This window comes from Hydra viridissima, unplaced genomic scaffold (genome assembly GCF_058129835.1).
Source record: "Hydra viridissima isolate aposymbiotic clone 2 unplaced genomic scaffold, HvirCarnegie_v1 scaffold_11, whole genome shotgun sequence".
NCBI lineage: Eukaryota > Metazoa > Cnidaria > Hydrozoa > Anthoathecata > Hydridae > Hydra > Hydra viridissima.
The window spans coordinates 11,998,188-12,012,932 of record NW_028324310.1 but is presented as its reverse complement, the minus strand read 5'-3'; the positions used below and the strand labels follow the sequence as shown (position 1 = coordinate 12,012,932).

At 29.7% G+C, this 14,745-nt stretch overlaps 2 protein-coding genes across 6 annotated transcripts; both read left to right on the top strand.

Moving 5' to 3' along the window:
- The first annotated feature begins 977 nt into the window (after positions 1-977).
- Positions 978-8,289, top strand: LOC145191395 (uncharacterized). 4 transcript variants are annotated; one of them, XM_090067285.1, is made up of 4 exons: positions 1,053-1,174; positions 5,377-5,461; positions 5,685-6,069; positions 6,830-8,289. In XM_090067285.1, the coding sequence occupies exons 3-4, from the start codon at positions 5,727-5,729 to the stop codon at positions 8,209-8,211; spliced, it is 1,725 nt and encodes a 574-aa protein (XP_089923411.1). In that variant the 5' UTR covers positions 1,053-1,174; positions 5,377-5,461; positions 5,685-5,726; the 3' UTR covers positions 8,212-8,289. The 4 variants fall into 4 exon arrangements, with proteins under 4 accessions (XP_089923412.1, XP_089923411.1, XP_089923413.1 ...); XM_090067284.1 differs by lacking the exon at positions 1,053-1,174 and adding an exon at positions 4,308-4,910; XM_090067286.1 differs by lacking the exon at positions 5,377-5,461 and having other exon boundaries at positions 978-1,174.
- Positions 8,290-10,227: 1,938 nt separating this feature from the next.
- Positions 10,228-13,184, top strand: LOC149882202 (sperm axonemal maintenance protein CFAP97D1-like). 2 transcript variants are annotated; one of them, XM_090067292.1, is made up of 5 exons: positions 10,228-10,450; positions 10,550-10,630; positions 11,978-12,151; positions 12,342-12,395; positions 12,597-13,184. In XM_090067292.1, exons 1-5 carry the CDS (start codon positions 10,358-10,360, stop codon positions 12,774-12,776), a joined length of 582 nt encoding a protein of 193 aa, XP_089923418.1. In that variant the 5' UTR covers positions 10,228-10,357; the 3' UTR covers positions 12,777-13,184. The 2 variants fall into 2 exon arrangements, with proteins under 2 accessions (XP_089923418.1, XP_089923419.1); XM_090067293.1 differs by having other exon boundaries at positions 10,430-10,450; positions 10,550-10,634.
- Positions 13,185-14,745: the final 1,561 nt, after the last annotated feature.

The window sequence follows — 14,745 nt, the reverse complement described above, 5'->3', positions numbered from 1 at the left end:
GCAATTGCTTTGCATAACCCAAACTCAAATTAGTATAAACTTGTTGATTCAGCGAGATGACGATTAATAGTTTTGTTCCACTTGATAAAAATACGGAAATGAAAGTAAGCGTGGTTAATTTTTCCTAGTGACAACTTTTTATTAGTCATGCATTTATCAAATTTTTTGCAACAAGAACGAGGACCAAACCAATTTACTCTGGAGGGCTTTTGGAGCTCAGGGACAATCGAAAGGGGATAGTTTAATGACTTTAAGAAACATGGTCGTTATTTATCAGTCCCACTACGTCAAACTACGTGTGTATCTAAGATTTTATAGAGAAATGCGTTTTTTTTTACTTTGGAAGCCGTAGGATGATATGGTTGAGCGGGCATTCACCAGTTCTACAGTAATCTTTGAAAACTACCTGATATAGTTCTATCACATATGATTTATGATGCTTACAATATTTAAAAACATTTCGTGTAAATATTATGCAGTAGCAGCTATATTTTAAAAAAAATTTCTTTTCTTTTAAATTTCCCAAGGACAAACTGAAACTTAAAATTACAGGAGAATTAATGGACATTAATGTAATTAATAGATTGCGTAACGCTAAGGGATTTTTCTTGCTCATTTTGAATAAAAAAAAACAACAAAAAAACAAATAAACGAGAATTATATTATGCATAAAATCTCCAAATGCAAAATTAATTATTTAAAATCAAAGTTTGATTGAAAAAAGAACTTTTTTAAAACCTATTTTTTTTTTTTTTTTTTTTTTTTTTTTAGTAAGAAAAACCCTATTTTATAAGTCTTACTTTTAGTTATACGCTGCATTTAAAAACTCATTATTTGATTTTTTTTTTTTGTTTTCACTTTTTTTGTAATGCAAAATTGTTGTTTATTAAGAAATGATTTTCAGATGTCTTTGCACAAATATATTTCAAAACAGTTTGCATAATATAACAATGGACTCAATATAAGAAAAGAATCGCAATAACACCAGGGAAATAGTGAAAATAGGTTACCTAATGAAAACAGGAATGATAACAGGAAATTAATACGAACGTAAAAACTAATTTTTAAGTTATGATTTTATTCTGTAAAAAAAAAGTAATCAAGGGTTTTTGGTGAAATTTATCAGTTAAAACAGGGTTTTTTTAAAGTTCGCTGTTTTAGAAAGGAATCTCCGGTAAGTCTTCATTTATTAGTTAAAAAACAAATATTTTTAAATTTTATTTTCTCCCATCTTTTAAAACTTTACCAAAAATGGATTAAGTAAAGAGCAAATGTAAAATAAATGCTTACAGGTAGTTAAAAGACAGTAATTCTTCTTTATCACCACCCATATTATGTTATTGGTTTAGAATATTGCTTTTCTTTTGATCGTTGTAATGCAGTGTTAAAGTTCACAATTTTAGCATCAGTGTCATTGTTAATAATGTAAGATCAAGAACTAAAGTATCTTGCTTAATTCTAACTGTAAAAACTCAATCCGCAATCGAGAGTTCTTGGTTTTAGAGAAATATTTTGTTTAATATTGTTTAGGTGAGTTGCTGGGGGTAAATTATCGCGGCAGCAAATAAACATGGCGGTGTATTGATGGTGTTGATTAGCCAGTAATAAGTAAGAGGAGGGAATTTTAGGCTTCAATACAGATTTAGTTTCTCTCAGTTAGCTTTATTGACTAGTATCAATTACGATTGCAGGGCGCATATTGAAAACCAGTCGTTATGGAATTTAGATTGTTTAAGCGGAGCGAAGACGTTTTTGTCATATCATAATATATGACCATAGTAATACTGCTCTAGTCCTGGTAAAACTTAAGGGACATAAAATAAAAAACGTTAGAACTCATAAATAATGACAGTTACTATCTTATAAAAATGCTCAGAACTGAACATGACCTTTGTATAATTATTGTTGCTAAAGTGTTTAATATTCTCATTACAATTATTGTTATTATTACTGTCATTATTAATGCGGTATAATCAAAGTCTTTGATTTGTGTTTTGTATCAGCCGAAACCTAATTTCAAGTAGTCGATACCGATTATTGTCAAAATGGCTAATTATGTTGCTCTTCTGTTTTTGATGATAATCTGTAACTCACAAAAAAAAGTCTTTAAATTAAAACAAAACTTAATGTTGAGTTGGAAGTTTGTAATAATTATTTATAAAATTTTATTGTTTTTTAAGAATTAAACATCGCAGGGGAAAAAACAACTGTCGCATTTTTTTTGAACTTTAAAAGTTATCATGCCTTTATAAAAATAAATAGTCCTCTAAAACTTACTATTATTCAAGTTTTAATAGGAAAAAATGGTTTGTTAGAAAACTTTAGCAGAACAAAGTCTTGCGTAAAAAGTCTGAGATCTCTCTTCAATTTTTCTTTAAACAAATGAAACATTATTGTTCCTTTTTTTTTTTTTTTTTTTTTTTTCTTTTTTACCTCCAACACATTTTAATTTTATTACTTTACTGTTGATGTGTGGCTTGTAAACAAATACTCGCTCTTCCCTGATAAACCTGAACATTATGAGGAAGTTTACAACTGATGTTTTATTTTACGTAAAAGTTGTTATGTAACACCTATTAAAACTAAAAAAAAATTACAAAAACATGCTAATAGCAACTGTTGTTGCTTTCTGAACGTAAGAGAGACATTGAACATAATGGTACGTTCTAAATCTTTTTTCTTTTAACTTTCGAATTTTGAAAATTTTGAAAACAACGTTTGTAATAATTCAAACTCATCGATGTAAAATTTTCGATTGCGAAGAAGTATTTCTCTAAAATACCGAGTCGTTTACTTGAAGTGTAGGAAAAACGGAAGTCAAATATTTTCAAAATTTTTTGTTCATTTTAGGCTGTCTAATTTATAGCCTAACAAAGCTTTTTCTGAATCAAGTTTCAAGTAAGAAAAAAACTGGTCAATTTTATGAGAAAACTTTGTGAGAAGCAGCCATAAACAAATGACAATCATAGCTCACTTTTTTTATTGGTTACATTAAAACCAATTCTATAAACAAGACATTTTTAGTGCTATACGTTATCGCACTTCTTAAGAAATTCTAGGAAAATGAAATTGCAAAACCTACACCTACTTTCATAATATTTGCCATTTTTATAAAAGCTTAACTTTTAGACAAGGGAGGGAGGGGGGAGAGAGGTAGGGATGGGGAATGTAGAAGAAAGGAGGAGGGAAAAGGGTTGATGGGCTAAAGAATGAGTGGAAAATTAATGGTATAACCCAAGAAATATCTTGTAATCTAGCTATGATGGAAAAATATATATTTAAATCTAAAATATTATTTAAAGATCACATCTTAGCAAAATCAGTATTTTTAAATAGACTATAAAAAATATATATTTCAGCCCTTTTTTTTTAGTTTTAAGCTTATTTTATTTAGTAGTATTGATTAGTGAAGAGAAATAACTAATAATATAAATCTACAAAATTTAAGATGCGCGTTTTTCTGTTTTACTTAAAAACTGCAGGTACGAGTTTTATTTGATTTTTATTCTGGAGTATGATAAACTTAAATTTTGTTTTTGGTTTAGATGTTGTGGTGTGATGTGGTTAAAGTAAAGTAGCAACGACAAATCTAAAAAACAATGTTGTAATCTTAATAAAACTGCTGTGCAAATTAAAAAGAGCGTATCGAGTTTATCAGCGGCATTTATTAGTTTCAAGAAAAAACGATTTTCAAATGCGATTTTCTCGAAACAAGTAAATACCGCAAATAAATATTCTTTATGACATTTAAAGCGAATAAATTGCGTCCGTTATAAAAATTACTGTGTATACTCGTGTATAACACACTTTTTTTTCAAAAAAAAAAAATCTTCAAAATGTTTTGAGTTAGGGTTACACAAGGAGCAATAATTGAAAAATAAATTTTACTTAAACATGAGGTAAACATGAAAAAAGTAGGTAAACATGAAAAATATTGGATTAGTAGTTGATGAACAGTAAAATATTTAATTTTGAAAAACGTGCGGGTTATACACGAGTATACACAGGGTAGTTTTTATTATAGTTCTGACAAATTTTAAAGTTAAGATTTTTGCAGATCACTGTTAATTATATAGAGCTTATATATTATTAACTTAAACAAAAATTGATTAAACATTTTTTTTTACGATATACTTCTTTTTTAATCTGCACGGGAGAACAGATCGAGTTTACGGGAGAACAGAGTCGTGTTTCTGTTTAAAAGGAAACCGAAACGGGTGACGTAATATTCTATTTAAAAAAAAACGTAATGTTCTATTAAAAAAAAAAAACTCACGATACAATTTTCTCTCTTATTACTATACTACGAACTCGCTAGCCAGCATTGAAAATATTTTCTGTAAGAAGACTTCACCTAGGCTTTGGTTTTCTTTGGAGTAAGTTTTGTTTTTTAAGCTGCCAAATATGTGATGAAATTTACGTCTATGTTCGCATCCTAATTGCACACTATTTTCTCGCCACGTTTTTTTTCGTTACCAAAAGGAAGGACGGAGATACTCATAAAATTTTCACACGTGCGTCAACGATGCCTGGCGCTTTAATTTAACAATACGTCTGCAAGGGTTATTTTAATTAAAAGGTTATTGACATAAAAAGACAAAGACTTTTCATTTGCTAATAAATATCAGAAAGGTTTTGTTGGTTCTATTTATCATATGAGTTATGGATATTTTAAGTAAAAACTTTGATAGTAAAGTAGTTCATTAGTATTCGTACTTAGGTTGCTCAGAAAAGTTTCCAAAAATACTAAACTTTCGAAGAAGAATCTCAATAGAGGTTTTCGTAAACTTTCGAGTTCGGTGGGTTGTTACTTAATTTGACAAAATTGTAAGAGTTAAAAGACCCACGAATTACGCGCATAAAAGTGTTACGAATAGAATACGCATTTAACAGTTATCTCCAACCGTCTGGTAATTCGTTGCTACTGTTGCTGTTCTTAGTTTTATTAACTATTATTATTTTTAATATAATTAGTATTTACTTTTTTTAAAATGCTTCTGAATTATTAAAAAGTTTCTATTCCAATTATTAACGGGTTTTTTTTTTAAATGGTTTTCTGACGTTTAATTTTTAAAAGTTTTTGTGATAGGTTTTATGAATAACTGGTAAATTATAAAAATTTATTCATTATTTTTGTGACTTTTTCTCTTTAAGAAATTTTTTCTTTTCAAAATTCAACGCAGTGTCTTTCTTTGATCTTTTTATTTCTTTCTTCTGTTTAAGTCTTATTTTAGATTATGTTCTTATTGTTTTAAAATAGACATTTTAACAAACTAGAGTTTGGGTTTAGTAAACATGTTTTAAGATTTATTTTAAGCAACGATTTTAGCTCGCAGTTATTTCGTTTCCGCTACGCAATAATTTTCTTTTATGTAGTAAAGGGGAAGATTACACGAACCAGATTAGTCATTAGATTCCACTTTGCAAATCTCATAATCTTAAATAAGCCACGCACGTTTAGGTAATAAATTGCTCATAGTCTTGTTTAATTGTTTACAAAAATAACTAAGTTACGCATTTTCAAAAACTTTGTGATCGGTATTAACTTAATTGCATAGAAACGGCCTAATGTTACATGAGTCATGTAAGATTAGCTTTGTCTTGATGTAGAAAACTGTAATTATCTTTCTCGATAAACATTGCATTTTGCGTAGTGTAATTTTAAACGTATATAACGTTTTCAGGGAAGCAATTTTTACAACGAAGTGAACGTAGAAGAGCACTACATGCAGCTATCTGAGGTATTAAGATTATTCGATTCTCCGCTCAGCCAAGAGCAATGTTGGGCGATTTGCCATGGGGCTTGTAGAACCTTGAGCACTAAAAGAACAGAAGATTTCCAAAGACGCGAAAAGATCAGATATGTAATAACTTTTGACTCGCTAATGTTGACTCAACGAGGAGAAATCGAGATTTTGCATTCGGAACCCCATTATGGTTCTCCTCAGAAAGATTCTGAAATAATTTTTAACTTAGGAAATCTCATATGCAGATGTCTTGATTATGGTCTCAATGAGACAGAAATAGAAGATGTTAAATTTACTGACGACTTGGCTGAACTTATCGGAGGTATGTTTTTCCCTTAAAATTTAAAAATCAAAAATAGCTCACAACAAAATATGTATCTCTTTTTTGGATATAATAGGTTGGGGACAGACAAAAATGATGGTAAAAGAAAAGAAAGGAAAAAAAAAAAATACAAAATGCTACATTTTTATTAAAAATCCTTAATAAGAATGTGAGAGCGTTAAGAATTCCTAAAAAGAATGTGGGTTTTTGTTGCTGTGCTTTTTTTTTTTTTCGTTTGTTTTTTTGTTTTTTTTGCTGTGATTTTCGTCTGTCCCTAATAATAAGATATCATTGTTACTGAAAACTGCGTCACGCCTTGCTATTAAACCTGGCAGAAAAATTCTAAATAAGGCGTTCTTAATTGACAAAAATCGTTGTTAAAAAAGATTCTTTTTCTGTTAAACAAAAGAAACAAGACAAACAAACGAGACAAGTCCCGTTAACTTGCTAATTCGTTTTAGCACTGCTGATTTACCTTTCTTGGTTAATTAAATGTATCATCTTATTATTAACCCAGAAGCTTAAAACAACGATTATATTGTAATAAAAGATTTATAAATTAAAATTAAACTTGGTAATTTTAGTTTATAAAGCTATTTATAGCAATATAATCGTGAATTCTACTCATTTCCTACATATATATAGTTTAACATCTTAACTCATTTTTAAAATATTTTATAGACTTCATTCTTTTAAACTGGCAACCGTATGAATCTGTATAAATGAAGATTTTAAACTATATATATGTATTTTTTTTCAGGAATGGTTCTACAAAGCAACGAGTTCGATGAGGGAATAGGAGACTCAGATAGCCTTTCGGAAAGCTGGGAAAGTAAACGCTTTAGTACTTGTCGTAATTTTAAAGCTCTGATTGAAGTAACTCAATTTTGTGAAAAACGTCGATTAATTCGAAATATTTCAGAGAATAAAAAGCATTATTTAAATGTGTGCAAAGCCCTTTATATCGAAGCGTCAGAGTTGAAAGCTTTTTTGGGGCACGTCATGAATGATTACACAGTAGATCTTTACAAATCTTTTGAAAAAAGTGAAGAGCTTGCAAAATTATACGTGCAGGATTGGGCGAGTTTATGGGTACGCGTAATGAATGAATTACGACTAAATACCTCAAAATATCGAGAAATCTTTCCTGAGGATTACCAGTATGTTACCTATGATGTAATACCGTTGGACCGTAAGAATCGCAGAAGAAACTTTACTAATTTACCTTTAGATGCTGAAGATATGGTTTACAATTTCCTTCGTAGCAGAATAGTCAGCGTTGATATAACAAGAAGCAACAGCAGCAGGCAATCAAGTCTATCAGATAGTCAATCGTCAAAATCATCAAAAGATGACCAAGTTGATAACAATACAAAAAAATTAAAACTTAGCATAGATAAAAATTTATTAGAGAAAATAGAAGCATGGAAGATTGATGACGATTTACATGATAGTAGTAATAACAATATCTACCCACAGCAAACACAGAAAAAACTGATAATATATGATAAGGAATATTCAAATTCACTGCCTAAAAAAGACGACTTCGGTTTAGTGAAAGCAAAGAATGAATCATTACGCCCTAGAAGTATGACTTTCAACTCGATCTTTTCAAAGAGTTTAATGAATCTAGACGAAGTTGATCTTAATAAAGACGATGAAACATTCACAGACAAGAAGATCGGTGCGAGTCTTACTGAAATTTTTAAAATCAGACAAGAACTCACGCGATCTGAATTCGAAAATTCTTTAGATAAAAATTTAATAAATGGGAAAAAATGTTTCGCTTGTCATAAAGTAAAATTCTCGATTTTTCAGCGCGCAAGAACATGTGCAGTGTGCTGTAAACGATACTGCCTGAGATGTATGGAGTTGAGCTATCCAATCCCCTCTCATTTAATAAATTCAGAACCTTTAAATTTAAACGTAGCATACGGAAATCAAACGTCATTCTTCTCACATTGGGATCGACATCTTTCCAACTTACAAATGCGGTATCATAGCACAGATGATTTGACTCGCCATAGAAATAAAAACAGAGTCGTAATGAACATTTGTGTAGGGTGCAAAGAATTATTAGAAAATATTGAGAGTGAAAGAGCTAAAAATAGATGGACAGTGCATTTAGAACTTAATATATAATTGTTGGGAGTTTTTAAACATTTTTTGTGTAATTTATTCTTACAAAGTTTATTTATTTGAAAAAAATCTAAAAGCTTACTTCGGAAGTTTATTAGGAAGTTAACAGCATATTATTAAAAACTATTTATTATATTTATAAGAATTTTATTTAATAAATTTGCTAGTTTTTTATTTTTTTCATTTTTTTAAAAAAAAAACATTTCACAGTTCACTAGAAGGAATTTTTTTCATCAAAAAAAAATTTACATTAAGAAAAAAATTTACAAGAAAAGTGTAAAACCTCTCTACCATTTTATGTTTTATGTTTGAACATTTTTAGGAAAACATCACAGAAACTGAAAGTAGTTTCTGAACAAATAATTCTGTATTTGCATAGCATTTCCCCCACTTGAGTTTTGTATTAATGCTTGAACTTTTGTACTATCCAAAAAAAAATACAAGTTATCATATCAACAGTATCATGTAATTGTAAAAAAGTGAAATTGATTTGTTGTCTTGAATTGTATGTAATAACACAACCGAGAAGTGAACTTGGAAAAGTTTGGATGTTCAATTTGTTACTTGTATCTACAATCTTACAACAAATAATTGAGATAAGCAGCTTTAGAAGCCTGATCAGAATACCTTTCTACTCCACACTATCATTTCTTACTTTGGTGGACATGACAACAAATCATTCAAAAATTATTATCAAGAAATTACATTTTTAGAGGTACCTTATCCCTAATGCCAACTACCAGCCACGCTATTCAAATTAAAAAAGGCGGGTAAAAAATAGAAATTTGAGGTATACATAAAAAATTCAACATCATGAAAAAAGATGAGGAAATGCAATATAATTGCACAAAGTAAAACACAGCACATAGATAGGGTTTGCAATTCTTTCAATTTTTTTTTCAATTCCTGACACTTCAGAATTAAAAGGAATGAATCCTGGGACTATTACAAAATACATAAGTATATAATCCACATTAAACTGACTGAAACAAAAATATAAATTTTTTGAAACAATATCACAAATATTTTTATTGAATAAAATGATAATGTAGGAGATTCATTTTAGAAATAAAAAAATTAATTATTTTTGTTGTAGCACCTAACATTTGATGACTCAAACATTTTAAATAGCCTGGGAAAAAAAACAAAAAAAAAACAGACTCAACATTTGTTGGTTTCATAGTCATGAAAATGAACGAACTCTTTCTATAAAATTACCATGTGTACCCTCATTTTCAAAAAGTTTCATTTCTATTTACATTTCTATGAATAACATCTCATTATTAACTGGCTACACCAGAAATTATCCTTCTTAAACATACAATTGAGTTCGTCTTTAAAACTCAAAGGATTATATATGGACTCAGATAACATTTTAGGTGCCTTGGTTAAATCCAGTGTGTTAGAAACAAGTAATGCTTGTACAGTAGGATTGGAAGCATTTACTGCCAACAGTTTTCAAGATTTAAGTAAAGAAGACAATCTAATCATTTCTCCCTCAGCTTGAATTTTGCTTTGACTATTATGAAAATATTGTAGAAGTCCACTGACATCAGTTTGGATTTCTTGCATACAAAACATTAGAGCTGCTTACAACTACTTGCTTATGCTATTAATGACATCTTTTAATTTGTTTAGCATAAAATTAGTGGCAATGTCGGTTATCCGTGTAGTCCTTCATCCATTTACTCCTTCATCCGGTGCTTTTATGGAAATTAAGCTGTCATGAACGACTTATCGACATTGAAATAAGATTTGGGCTATTTCATATTAGAAAATTTCTCAATAAAATTGTTAGTTTTATAGCTAACTTCCCAGAAAGATAAATTTAGCTTCCCAAAACAAAGTGAATGGTTGCCTTAAAAACAGTGTTTGTTAAACAAAAAAAACCGTAAGTTCTCTAAGATACGACGCTGATTATCAAATCCACCTTCATACTTAGCAGCAAAAACAATCGGTATCTCCGCCATCTTTTTATCTAAATCAACGTTAACCGGAGGTTTTGGTCAACCCATGCTTTGATGCAACCATGGAAACATTAAACAACGGCTAGTTTTGACACATTTGAGAGTATCAAGTTCATTCCAGTTTTAATGATAAACATATAATTTATTTACATACAAATAAAACAGTTTAGTTTAATAAAAAAATGCATAGAGCGTATCAACCTATCACTCCAGCACAAAATAAACTACTAAAAAAACGTTGGGATAGGACTAGGTATGACACACATCGAAAAAAGGTAGGTAGTATAACATTGAAATACGAATACCTTGATTAATTTTGTTTATGGCAAGGTTTTATATCCTTATTTCTTTATTTTTAATTTAAATTTTTTCAGGTTTATTATGCTAACCCAGTAATTGATAATCATCCACCTAAAACTTATGTGCATCTTCAGCTAAAATTGAAAAAGATGCAGGTTGGTATGTATTTATTGTGTGTGCATCTCTCCCTACATTTAAAAGTGGTGTAGTGATATAATGTATGTGTAAGAATATGCACATAGTACATGTGTGCAAAGATTATGTGATGATTATGTGATGATTATGTGCCTGTGCACAAGTACTATGTGTATGGTTTTAGTACTGGCAATTTATGTTGGCTTGATTTTAGTTATTGACAATTATTTTTTTGTGAGAAAAGATTTCTTTCCTTTTTCTAAAATTTGATTATTGTAATCAAGATATTTTTTTAACTATCTTGCCCTCCAGTATAAGATAAGCTAAATGACCAGAATACCTCTGTAAAGTCTCGTTATTTGCAACGCAACGTTCGTTATCTAATGTTATTTCTAACATTGACAATCAGATTTTTTTGGATTCAAAAGATATGCCTAATAGAAGAGTAGGCTCAAGTTATGCAGATTTTAACAGATCAGTTGAGATATCTTTTCTCACCACTTATTGTTCATCCAGAGAAACTGACTACATAGGTTTAAGAAAACTACCTAGGTTTAAGAAAATAATCATCTGATTTAAGCTTTGAAACCATAAATATTGTAAATTTATATCAATCTTTACTTATTTATCAAATGCTGTGGATAATTTAATCGAGTGTTTTTTTTTTTTTTTTACCTGTTATGATTCTTTCTACATTTTTTTTTTCATTCTTTTCTTTGGGGTTTTTTTTGTAGTTTGTTGTTCAATCATGTAGCCTAACGGGCCTTTTATGTTGATGGTTTGTTAAACATTTTTCTTGTTTTTATCATGAAAGTTATAAATGTTATGGCAATCAATATTTTCTTCTTATGTGTAATGAGACTTTATCCCTACCAATAACCCTTGTTTGTTTTTTTCAAGTTTTTTCAAACAAAATATTACAAGCAGCATTTTTACTCCAATAAATTTAAATCTTAAATTGAGGTGTTTGGAATGAAAACTGACTTCAGAAAAGCTTGGTAAGGATCAATAGTAAGTTAAATAGATTCTACAGTTAGTCAACTATTCTTACCACAACAAGTAAATTAGGTAGGTTTAACAGAAAATCCTAAAAAATCATTAGTAATCTTAAATCAACTAATGTTAAACTTGTTGCTTCAACAAAGGTAGCATTATGCTAACACTAGTACATATGAGTATATATTATATCATTTCTATTTCAATCATACAGATGTTATGCGTTTAACGACTTTACTTTGTGCATATACTGAATTTTATTCATATTGATATTATAAATTTAATTACTAAGTGCTTATTTTGTAACTAATTTCAATAAACACAAATTTGTTTATTTTTTAATAATAAGCACAAGTTTGTCAACTTTTTAGATTGAGGAGGAGCATTTAGCTGCGGTTGAAAGGGATAATAGGATTTTACTTGAGAAGATGAATTTTATTGTGAAAACAAAAGGCAGCGTAGATAACAGAAATGAGTATGAACATAAAAGTCTCAATAAATCAAAAAGACAAAGAGAGTTGCAGAGAGTAACTCATGAAAATCAGGTGAATGAGCAATATTTATGAACAATATTTTGAAGTAATTAAAGGCAGTTATTTTATTTTGAAATTGTTTGTGCAAATAGATGTTTAAAAAAGGCTTTAACAATAATTTTTTCTAAAGTTATGATGTTGGAAATTAAACATTTTTAAATCAAGTATTTTGCACTTTTGATAATAGGTTGTTTTTTTTTAGGCAATCATGAAGCGAATAGCCACAAAACAACCACATCTCAATCATTTGGAATGGGTGAGTTAAAATTTTGTAAGAAATATTATGAGATACTTTGTATATGAGGTATTTTTTATTCAAAAACAATATTGAAAAATTATCTTGACCAGTGACAAGAGACCTGAAACTATCCAGTTAAAAATAAATGATAATTGATGTTATTTTTTACAAAAGTATTTGCTTGTATCAGGGTAGGATAAATCTCTCTCTTCTTTTAAGGCAAATGACTGGCGGACCAATCAGCAATATATGGATAACATAGCTAAATATCCAAAAGATACATATAAAACTTCAAAATCGAGAGAGAACCGGAACTTTGACTCTAAAAAAGTTGATATGCCTGGATTTTTACCATCTTTAATTAGAATTCCTACAAAAGAATCCACTGATCCTCTTTAGAAGATTTAACAAATTTTATACTTTTTAAATATTTTTTATAATTTTTTATAGAAGTATATTTGAGTTGCTCAATATAAACATTTATTTTTAGATATTTGTAACATTTTTTTACTGAAATATTTTTTAACTTTCTTAAAATGGAATTTTGTGATAGAGTTGTTGGTTAAATAACTCTTTTTTTTGGACCTACCTTCTTCCTGTCCTTTTATAATGCGTTACAGAGCACACTGGCTTATAACCGAGCAACGAGGAATGTTATTCTAAAGAGACCCAGCTAAAATATATGCAAAAGTGTGAACTAATATAACTTTTTATCAAAAACTTTATCTTCAGTAATTCAGAAAAAGAAAAATAGCTCATAAAATATGCAATTTATATGAAGTTGAAATTAACTAATACAAACAAAAATATAGTTTGTTTTTTTAACTTTTATTTGGCGGTGAAAGGAAATAATCGCCCTAGAAAATCGTAAGTAGGAACCCAGTAAGAAAAAGTCCCGCTTTTTTATCGTTTAGATTCTTGACGATACGGATACCGTTATATTATTGCTTATGGGTTTTTAAGTGATGTTTAGTTAATACCTATAATTGATAATTAACTAAAGTGCACGAATTCACTTTTTATAGTTACTAAATTAGAGTGCACCAAATCATAAGCAAGATCAGCTAAAAGAAACTGTTGTTTAATCAAACAATATTTTCTCATGAGTACGTTTTTTTTGAGTTGGTTCTGCGTGGTCTAGGACAGTTTTAAGGAATTTTTTTTATTTAGAATAGAAATCGTTGGAAAAGGGGTAATTTCTCGTATGGTTTGTTTATTTGGGTTTTCTTTACTGATACTACATTTAACCGCAAAATGAACACACCAGATACATTCCGATTTATTTTAATTTTCATCAATATTATCATAGATTTTGAAAAACATACCAAGAATAGAACACATAAACAGAACTATTTCGATGAAAATAAATTAACTTTGAGGATGGTGAAAAAAAAATGAAACCAAAAATATGGTTCGTTTTACAAAATGAAGTAAAATGATTATTATTTTTATGCACACGAACACAACTTGGTTTGAAAAAATTTTTACTCATCAAAAACTAGTGTTACCACCTTGATATTTTACAGCCTGACAGCGCCGTGGTATACTTTAAATTAGGTATCTAATCGTTTCTTGAAAGATATCACCCCACACGCGGATAAGACTTTGTCGCAGCTCGTCTAGGCTGTTAGGTGGTGGATGTTAACTTCTAACACGGCGTCCCATTACGTTCCGAAGATGCTCTATTGGGTTCATATATGGACTGCAAGCGGGCCACTCCAAAACTTATACATTAACATTATTTAAGTATTCAGTAAAAATATGTGCAGTATATGCGGTCTAGCATTATGTAGCATAAGAAGGAATCCATCTCCAATGTATGATGCAAAAGGTACCACAAAAGGTTCTAAAATGTCTTCTATGTATCGTTGAGAAGTCAAACGTCCACCATCAACAGAAAAAAGCTCTGTGCGAACTGTTAAAGATATTCCGCCCCATATCATCAATGAGCTGCCTCCATATAAAGTGGTTTCTCGAATGTTACAAGCGAAATTTCTTTCATTTGATTTTCTGTACACTCTTGGGCGGCGATCAGAACTTATTAGGCAGAACCTTGACTCATCTGTAAATAAAACCTGTCCCCAATCATTGATTTCCCAATTCATATGCCTCCTTGCAAAAGCCAGTCTGTTTCTTCTGTGGTCTACAGACAATCTAGGACCAGTAGCTGCTTCTTCTTATGGTATCTTGACTAATAGCAGTTCCATAAACCTCAGCAAGTTGTATTTAGAGACTTCGTGAAGTAGTGAACCGTTTTCTCAGTGTTTGAAGCATTAAAAATTGGTCCTCCACGGCATTGGTAGCTCGTGGTCTGCCTCGGCCAAGTCGTCAAGCGTGATCATTGGTCTCTACAAACCTTTGTAGAACC